The sequence below is a fragment of the Hordeum vulgare genome, chromosome 7H (genome assembly GCF_904849725.1).
Source record: "Hordeum vulgare subsp. vulgare chromosome 7H, MorexV3_pseudomolecules_assembly, whole genome shotgun sequence".
Classification (NCBI taxonomy): domain Eukaryota; kingdom Viridiplantae; phylum Streptophyta; class Magnoliopsida; order Poales; family Poaceae; genus Hordeum; species Hordeum vulgare.
In genome coordinates, this window is record NC_058524.1 from 359,797,287 (window position 1) to 359,807,603 (window position 10,317).

Sequence of the window (10,317 nt, forward strand, 5' to 3'; positions counted from 1 at the left end):
ATAGTCACCGGCGCCACACCATGATCTCCATCATCATGATCTCCATCATCATGATCTCTATCATCGTGCCGCCATCGAGGTTGTCGTGCTATGTATGCTGTTACTACTAAAGCTACAACCTAGCAATATAGTAAACACATCTGCAAACACAAACGTTAGTTTAAAAGACAACCCTATGGCTCCTGCCGGTTGTCGTAGCATCGATGTGCAAGTCGATATTTAACTATTACAACATGATCATCTCATACATCCAATATATCACATCATGTCTTTGGCCATATCACATCACAAGCATACCCTGCAAAAACAAGTTAGACGTCCTCTAATTTGTTGTTGCATGTTTTACATGGCTGCTATGGGTATCTAGTATGATCGCATCTTACTTACGCAAAACCACAACAGAGATGTGCAAATTGCTATTTAACCTCTCTCCAAGGACCGCCTCGGTCAAATCCAATTCAACTAAAGTTGAAGAAACAGGACCCGCCAGTCATCTTTATGCAACAAATTGCATGTTAGTCGATGAAACCGGTCTCTCGTAAGCGTACGAGTAATGTTGGTCCGGGCCGCTTCAATCCAACAGTACCGTCGAATCGAGAAAAGACTAAGGAGGGCAGCAAATTGAACATCAACGCCCACAAAAACTTTTGTGTTCTACTCGAGATTACATCTACGCATGAACCTAGCTCATGACGCCACTATTGGGGAACGTTGCATGGGAAACAAAAAATTTCCTACGCACACGAAGACCTATCATGGTGATGTTCATCTACGAGAGGGAGATCGGATCCACACACCCTTGTAGATCGCTAAGTGTGAAGCGTTAAGAAACGCGGTTGATGTAGTGGTACAACTTCGTGATTCAAATCACCGTCGTCCCACGACCAGTTCCGATCTAGCGCCGAACGGACGACACCTCCGCGTTCAGCACACGTACAACTCGATGACGATATCCGTCTTCTTGATCCAGCAAGAGAGACGGGGAAGTAGATGAGTTCTCCGGCAGCGTGACGACACGCCGGTGATGGTGATGATCTATTCCTGCAGGGCTCCGCCCGAACTCCACAGAAAACCGATATAGAGGAAGAACTACGAAGTAGAGGTTTAGGGTTGCACGTGGCAAAGTTGTGTCTGAAAAACCCTAAACCTCTAGTATATATAGGAGGAGGGGAGGGGCTAGCCTTGGGGACCAAGAGAGCCCCAATGGCCCCGGCCGAGAGAGGAGGAGGAGGACTCCAACTCCAATTCGGTTTGGGGAGGAGGAGTCCCCTCCTTCCTTCCCACCTCCCTCTTTTTTTCCATTGGTTTTTTTCCTTAGCCGACATAGCCCACTTGGGCTGGCCTCACCAGCCCACTAAGGGCTGGTGCGCCGCCCTTGGGCTATTAGGCTCATTCCCGGGTGGGTGGGCCCCTCCCGGTAAAAACTCGGAATCCATTCGTCACTCCCGGTACACTGTCGGTAATGCCCGAAATCTTTCCGGAGACCAAACTAAATAATCCTATATATCAATCTTCGTTTCCGGACCATTCCAGAAACCCTCGTGACGTCCGTGATCTCATCCGGGACTCCGAACAACCTTCGGTCACCAACACCTATAACTCAACTATACCGAAACGTCATCGAACCTTAAGTGCGCAGACCCTACGGGTTCGAGAACTATGCAGACATAACCTGAGACACTCCTCGGTCAATATCCAACATCGGGACCTGGATGTCCATATTGGATCCTACATATTCTACGAAGATCTTATCGGTTGAACCTCTGTGCCAAGGATTCATATAATCCCGTATACCATTCCCTTTGTCCTTCGGTATGTTACTTGCCCGAGATTTAATCGTCGGTATCCACCTGTTTCAATCTCGTTACCGGCAAGTCTCTTTACTCGTTCCGTAATACAAGATCCCGTGACTAACACTTGAGTCACATTGCTTGCAAGGCTTATAGGTGATGTTGTATTACTGAGTGGGCCCCAAGATACCTCTCCGTCACACGGAGTGACAAATCCCAGTCTTGATCCATGCTAACTCAACGGACACCTTCGTTTGATACATGCAAAGAAACTTTATAGTCACCCAGTAACGTTGCGATGTTTGATACACGCAAGGTAATCCTCCGGTGTGAGTGAGTTACATGATGTCATGGTCATAGGAATGAATACTTGACACGCAGAAAACAATAGCAACAAAATGACACGATCACATGGTAGGTTCATAGTTTGGGTCTTGTCCATCACATCATTCTCCTAATGATGTGATCCATTCATCAAGTGACAACACTTGCATATGGTCAGAAAACCTTAACCATCCTTGATCAACTGGCTAATCAACTAGAGGCTTACTAGGGACATTGTTTTGTCTATATATCCACACATGCATCTATGCTTTCATTCAATACAATTATAGCATGGATAATAAACGATTATCTTGAAACAGGAAATATAATAATAACTCTTTTATCATTGCCTCTAGGGCATATTTCCAACAGTTTCTTCACCCTTTCGATGGCATCTGACGAGCACGAGGAGCAGTTCTTTGGCATAAAAGCGGGCTGGGTGGCTAGTCAAGTCAAGCAACTCGTGACTCCATCTCCCTCGCCTAGCCTGATGGAGAAAGTTAACGCCCCATGACGACACACGGTTTAGCAATTCGCCACTCCAAGCCAGCTTGCGGAGGAGTGCCGAGTTGCTCCACACACGCATGCGGGGCACACAGTGGAGCGGGTATCATTGCTGGCATGACGAGGCCATCCGCCATGCCATCTGTCGTTAACGTCTACGGAACCACGCCTGGTCGATGGAGAAACAAGTTGGCTACGCAGAGCTCGACGAGTCGATGGACAACGCGTCCACGTCCACCGACAATACTGAGGAAAAGTAGAACATGTAAGGTCGTCGCCGCTTTGGTCCCACGAAGGGCACCGCACAAGAGCCGCCGACGTCCACACACGGTGTTTCGTCCTCTCTCGCAGGCCACCGTCACCCCCGCCCCCAAAACAAGTACGGATCTGTGCTTCACGAAAACAGATGCAACCCTTCTCCTCCGGCTGAAGCACCCCCTTTGCCACTTCGGCGAGGGGCGCAACGAGAGATAGGGAAAATGGAAGGAATATATCTCCGGGCCTCCGAGCAGTCTGATGAGCGGGTTGCTGAACATGGAAAAGACAAAGAGATTTGTCGCGGCTGACCGTAGACTAGTGCAGTGTATCCATGTCATCATAATGGAGTTACACGCGCCCGCTTGCGTACATAATTTTACCTATTTTAGTTAAAATATGTCAAAAATGTAATGAATTTCGTTCGATTTAAATAAGTTTGCTGTACTTGCATGAAATTTATTTGGTTTGTTGAATAAGTGTTTGAAATGTATGCGAACAATGTTGAATGTTCGGCTTCCACATCATTTTGCGGACTAGTCTTATGTTCGTGGACGCATACCCGCGGGAGTTTATGGGTTTATATTGAAGATGCCCTAACCCTAGTGATTTCGTGTATAGTGGATGGCAAGCGAGCGAGCCAGACGTTAACGGGCTGCAGCCCGGATACGTTCGCGAGAAATTGATCCATCCGGCTTGCTATTATTCGTCCTTATTTCTTTTAATAACTTGTGTGGAAATTTATAGATTGATGTTGGAGATGCCCTAACGCTAGCTAGTGATTTCGGCTTTTGGGTATAGCGGGTGGCGAGCGTGCGTTAATGGGCTGCAGCCCGGCTACGTCCGCGAGAGATAGTCCACCCGGCCTGCTACTTGCTCGTCCTTACCCTATTACGTTGCCGTACCCTATTCTCACTTCTCTTCTCACTTCGCACCCTGCCATTCCAAAACCTCTCAAAACCCTCGTCTCGTCCGTCCCCCCTCCGCCGCCGCCGCCGCCGCCGGTGCCTAGCAAGATGAGGTGAGCGGAACCAGGGCATCCCCATCCGATCTAGCGTTTCCCCTCTCCTCTTCTGTTCTGATTCGCCTTTAGATTCTGTGCAAAGTACGAGTTTGTACCATCCAACTGCGTGATTAGATCTGGGGTATACCTCGTCTCGCGGTCCCGCGAGGATTTGTTGTTTCCCTGGGTGTAGCTGGTCAACTTAAGCTGTGAGATTTTTGTGCTCGGATGGGGCTCGACCGTGTACCGTTGATTTTCTATGGGCTATGCGTCTCTAGGTTCCGGGATTTTCAGATTTGTCTGCCTCACTCGTTGTTCACACGTTCCGAAAAATTCGAGCTGTTTCGTTCTCCTTCGTCTGCTTTGATTTACTATGTGGAGTCTAGATGATATGGTTCTTACGGCAGTTTAAGGTCACATCGCGGTGTTCTCTTCCGATTTTTTTTGCTAATTCTTTTTTTCTTCCTTTCTAGATTTCAATTGATATTCTGCTGTTATTTTGGGCAAACGTGCTGTTTCTATTGCTACTGCTTCTTAGGCTTGACTTGGTTCCGCTGCTGTCGTTGAAAGTGATAGAACTCCGATCTCCTGGGATTTTGGATTTTTTTCTTGTTCTGTTTGTTCTATGTTCAGATCTCGTGGCATGTTTCTTCGAACATTCCAAGAATTCTGCTCTGGTTAAATTTCGGTTTTACTTGGGGTTTCTGCAAGCACTTACCGATTGAATTCGAGATGGTTACCTCGTTATCTGATCTGCAAGGAATGGTAACAGTTAGCAGCGACTGGTGACTGTGGCTAAACATAATTTAGGAGCTTAATGGCGTTTTGACTCATCTATGGACATGCCATCCCTAGTAGTTTTTTCTAACCCGATGTTCTGCAATTTTCAATCAGTATTTACCATCTATCAGTATTTCATTATTGTCTTACACTGTTGTTTATGTACTATTTCTTATTTGTTAGTTGATTCTAAAAGGTCTTGTATTAGTTTACAGAGGGAGTAGTTCTTAATTTGTTGTTGTCATGCAAATATTGCCTTTATAGGTAAAACGGTTTTCATAATTGAAGATTATACTCCCTCCGTTCCTAAATATAAGTCTTTTAAGAGGTTTCACTAGAGGACTACATACGGATGTATATAGACATACTTTAGAATGTATATTCACTCATTTTGCTCCGTATATAGTCCTAGTGAAATCTTTAAAAGGACTTATATTTAGGAACGGAGGGAGTATTATGCATGCAGGTCCCATTATGTTCTCTTTATATGGATTAATATGTAAACTTTATTTTTGAGATATGTAAACTGTTAAGGGCAGGCATTATTTGATAATCTTAAAAGTCTTAAATATATTAGATGATAGTTACTTGCATTTTCAACATGATGGCAATGGGGTAACAGAGTTATGACTACAAGTTGACTTTTTAAACTGTATCATTTTATGCTTTGGCATCTTGTAACCTTCTAATATAGAACCCCCCCCCCCCCCCCCCCCTGTCTCAAAATGCAAGACGTTTTTTGAGACTATCAACATCTTACATTTTGAGACAGGGAGTACAATAGAATGTCACTGCAAAGTATCTACCCTTTCGACTCAAAAAATAAGGCCTATAATTTTGTTGTCAAGTCAAATGATTCAAAGGTTCAAAAAGTCAAACGATTCAATGTTGACCAAGTTTGTAAAAAAACAACTATAGACAGGTACACCATATAATTAGTGTCAGTACACAATTGAATATATTCTTATATTATTACCCCTAAGTATTATAGTTGCTTATACTTTTTCCTACAAACTTGGTCCAACACTACACTGTGTGACTTGATAGAATGTTTATAGGCCTTCATTTTGGAGTTGGAAGGGGTAATATATATCCAGTGCTTATTTAGCTATCCTTATATTCAGTGCTGTACTAAAATAGTATTATGCATGCACTGAGTGGAGTTTATTTTAATTGCTCTCTCTGATTGAATGCATGGACCTGCTTTGCCATCCATCATCTTGTTATATTTTTATAGCTTAGGCTACAGAAAACACTAATAATATAAAGTGAGGAATGTGTGTTCATGTGATCTGAGTGGGTCGTTGTGTTCTGTTTTTATTTGTGTCTGGTTGAATTGCCCAATGCTGCACTTTATACATGTTCTGTTCATTTAGTTATGATACTTCATTTGCGCCAATATATGAAATATTCTTTGTATGCAAAGCCAGCTGTAAATTATTTTAATTAGTTATTTTTTGGAGAGATAGATTTCCCTATTGATGTTCGATTCTTGACAATGGCAATGTTTCTGTAGTCGGCACCCTGAAGTCAGATGGGCTCAAAGGATTGACAAGGTTTATATCACAGTACAATTGCCTGACGCAAAGGATGCCAAGGTCAACCTGGAACCTGATGGTGTATTCTCTTTCTTTGCCACTGCTGGAACTGATGGGAACTCATATGAATCGAAACTGGATTTGAATGACAAAGTGAACGTCGAGGTAATCAATGTCCATAGTTACATACTATACTGCAATGTTAGTAGCTATTGTGATGTTGACTTCTCAATTGTCAAAAGAAGTTTGTTTGCTTATTCAGTATCACTGTCTTCAACAGGCAAGCAAAGTAAGTGTTGGTGTCAGGTCTATATTCTGTATTTTGGAAAAAGCCGAGGCCAAATGGTGGAATAAGCTTGTTCGAGATGATCAGAAGGCACCACACTTCGTGAAAGTTGATTGGGACAAATGGGTTGATGAAGATGATGATGGTATGCTATCTACGAAAATGGGTTTATTTACAGAAGCAGTACATTGACAATACTTGTTAAGTTATTGCTTGTTAATTCCAAGAGTGTAGTTTCAAACTTCTGGAAACAGGAGGCAGTTTAGTGGTAGAAAATGAGTGCCCTGAATATCAGGGAAATGTGCACCATGGTCTGCGTAACATTGGATGGTGTTGTAGTTATCCCCTATTCTTGCTTTATGTAACTGAAAACATCACATCCAAACTTACTTGTACGACAAATCTATTTTTCTGTTTCTTCTCAACTTACTGTTTCACTCTCCTAGTTCTAAGTAGGAAAGATATTTGTTGTTGTCTTCAGAAGATAGAGAAAACTAGAAGACCTTGTTAGTAAACAACCAACTTTTGCAACTTAATTTTCTATGTTTAAGCTAGATACAATGTTTAAATAGGCGATAGACCTTAATTGTGTGTTCTGCCACTGCCTTGTTTAGGTATTGCTTGTTAGTTCCAAGAGTGTACTTTAAAACTTCTGTAAACAGGAGACAGTTTAGTGGTAGAAAACGAGTGCCCTGAATACGTGGGAAATGTGCCCCATGGTCTGCTTAACATTGGATGGCGTTGTAGTTATCCCATACTGTTGTTTCATGTAACTAAAAACATCATATCCCAATTTACTTGTATGACATATCTATTTTGGTGCCTCTTCTCATCTTACTGTTTCACTCGCCTACTTCTAAGTAGGAAGGGTATTTGTCAGTTGTCTTCAAAAGAGTGAGAAAACCAGAACACCTTGTTAGTAGACAACTAACTTTTGCAACTTAGTTTTCTATGTTTTAAGCTAGATAAAGGTTTAAATAGGCGGTAGGCTTTAACTGTGTGTTTTGCCACTGCCTTGTGTTTTTCTGAGTTCTGACCAAAGCGCACGTTTAAGAGCAATTATGCTCACATTAAGAGCTAGGCATTTAACTATCGCCTATCATGGGCTAGAAATCAAACTGCTGTATCTATTTACTGCAGAATTTGCTACACATTATTACTTTGCCTTGCAAATGTGTTGAAAATCATCATTTGTTTTTTCAGGTGCTGATGTTAATGTTGATGGGATGGACTTTTCGGTGAGTATATCTATTCCCATTTTCCCCTTTGATGATTCATTTATATGCTTTGGTGTGTGATGCGCTTCATGTACATTCTGTAGAATATGGGTGGCATGGGTGGTATGCCTGGAATGGAAGGTTTGGGCGGCATGGGCGGTATGCCCGGCATGGAAGGTTTGGGTGGCATGGGTGGTTTGGCTGGTATGATGGGCGGAATGGGCGGTATGGGCATGCCGCCTGGTATGGAAGGTTTGGGTGCTATGGGGATGGATGAGTTTGAGGATGAGAGTGACGACGAAGGTTAGTATTCCTGTGCCTGTTCTCATTTTCTCATTATAGTTGATGTGTTTTAAGCATAGTTCAAAAAAGCGCTAGGCGTTAATTGTGCGTTTTGCCACTGCCTTGCGCTTTTCTGACCAAAGCACATGCTTATGCGCAGATTAAGCGCAGTTATGCGCTAGGCGTCGCCTAGACCCTAGGCGCACTTAAGCTAGGCACACCTTCTTTAACTATGGTTTTTAGATACAGAAAAACGGACTCATTTTCTCATTATAGTTGGTGAAAATCCAAATGACGGTTGTTTTGCTAAGGGCATTTTTGTTGGTGTGGTCATTATTTTTAGCTGAATCTGCCTGACAGGTCAATTGATCATTCCCTTGTCTCCTCTTTTATGTGAAATTGCTCGGTACCAAGTCCCTTCATCCTGTTTATTTCATCTGGCATTTATTGGCACTAAATGAGCTATTGATCCTTGCTAAGGGCATTTTCGGTGGTGTGGTCATTATATTTAGCTGAATCTGCCTGACAAGTCAATTGATCATTCCCTTGTTTCCTCTTTTGTGAAATTGCTTATCCTCTTTATTTCATCTGATATTTCTTGGCACTAAATGAGCTACTGATCCTTTAAATGGTAACTTTCTTTTTTGCTCTGAGGGTAGTCATGGTTCTGGTTATAATATGTTAAATATGTTATTGTCAAGGAAGTATGTTATGCCTTGTGTACTCATGAAATATTGATAGAATGCCCAACATAGTTTAATATGTTATCCACAACAGGAATTGAAATAGCTTAACTAGAGAATTCAAATTTTGAATTAAAGAAAACTGTTTCATCTCAAATATGTGATCTATTTTTCTCCAGAACTACATATTGTGTATGGATTTATATCGGTAGAAACCAAACAATTTATTTTGTTAGGCTCATGTACTAGTTAAGAAATGCAGTTTATGACTTTGCACTATAATTATTTTGATTATATAAGGTGTACTATTTTTTTTTGAAAAGTTACATTTTATGTTTGATAAATGATCAAGTTCATAGAAAACTAGTAGTAAATGTGCATATTAGGCTGTATATTTATTGCATGTGGATATTTGATACTCCCTCCGTCCCAAAATTCTTGTCTTAAGTTTGTCTAGAAATGTTTGTATCTAAATACTAAAACATGAATAGATACATTCATATTTAAACAAATCTAAGACAAGAATTTTGGGACGGAGGGAGTAGTTATTATTTCCGTGTTAATTATGTGATTAGCACTAACGTTGATATTTGGTATGATAAAACATGTTGAGAGCGCTCACCATTGGAGCAAGTAATCTAGATGGTTGGATTGACCTGTTTTGATGGCTGAGATTAGTTGGATCTGCCCCTTTGGGTCTTTTTATATTGGTATAGGTACAGATTATAAATAATACGAAATAAATAAATTTTGAAAATCTAAGTCATGGTGAATGATACTGATTTGGTGTTATGATTTTTGATATGCTGCTTTCTGGTCAAAAATAGAAGTTTGACTTGTCCAAAAACTAACTACACCTGATATTTTTGAAACGGAGGGAGTAAATTTTATGATGGCGATGATAATTCAATATCTGAACAAATTTGTTCGTCGAAATTTAGAAATGTGCCCTTTAGGTGTCAATGGATGTACTGTATTTATCCTTGTTATATTATGTTAAATTTAGTCCTGTAAAACATTCTCATATACCCTTTATCTTCTGTTGCTCTTGATTAGGGGAAGTGTCAAAACCTCAAGACGCAGGGAAGGCTGATGCCGCCCAAATCTCCCAGGAGGTGGAAGGCAAAGCTGGCCCACCAGCTCAGAGCAACTGAAAGCATTCCACTCAATAATCCCTACTCGATTGTATCCTAGCATTTTTTTATGAACGTGCTGAACTGAAGACACATTCTGCTCGCTGGTTGGGGTTGGTGTCTCGTGTAAGTTGTTGACTTAATACTTGTTTCCAACTATGCATCGTACCGTCTGTTGGCATATTATGAGTTGTGAGATTGTTTGCATTGTATGCTGATGGTTCTGGACTCGTGTTTGGCTTATAATCTAGTATTTTCTGAACACTGCAATAGAACTACTTCTGTCATTATTTCTTAAAGAGACAATAGCCAAAATGCCACTAGCCAGAACCGGACTTGCCAACCAAAATACCACTATGAAAAACCAACTTGTCAATATAGCACTGCCTTCTCAGTTTTTGTTGTCAAAATAGCACTGCCTTCTCAGTTTTTGTTGTCAAAATAGCACCTCAGTTAGTTATCAAACCTTTTCCGTTAGCCAAACCTTTTCCATGCATGCTTTGTTCCTCTCCTGCAACACCC

The 10,317-nt window shown here is 41.6% G+C and overlaps 1 protein-coding gene across 1 annotated transcript; it reads left to right on the forward strand.

Annotated features, from left to right (window-relative positions):
- Positions 1 to 3,679: 3,679 nt before the first annotated feature.
- Positions 3,680 to 10,007, forward strand: LOC123407183 (uncharacterized protein Os08g0359500). Its single transcript, XM_045100260.1, has 6 exons — positions 3,680 to 3,894; positions 6,173 to 6,359; positions 6,475 to 6,625; positions 7,684 to 7,718; positions 7,802 to 8,000; positions 9,719 to 10,007. The coding sequence occupies exons 1-6, from the start codon at positions 3,695 to 3,697 to the stop codon at positions 9,814 to 9,816; spliced, it is 870 nt and encodes a 289-aa protein (XP_044956195.1). The 5' UTR covers positions 3,680 to 3,694; the 3' UTR covers positions 9,817 to 10,007.
- The last annotated feature ends 310 nt before the right edge of the window (positions 10,008 to 10,317 follow it).

Coding starts and splice junctions, on each gene's coding strand:
- LOC123407183 (XM_045100260.1), top strand. CDS start 3,695: ATGGGCTGCAGCCCGGCTACGTCCGCGAGAGATAGTCCACCCGGCCTG. Junction 6,626..7,683: donor GGTTGATGAAGATGATGATG/GTATGCTATCTA, acceptor TTGTTTTTTCAG/GTGCTGATGTTAATGTTGAT. Junction 7,719..7,801: donor TTGATGGGATGGACTTTTCG/GTGAGTATATCT, acceptor TACATTCTGTAG/AATATGGGTGGCATGGGTGG.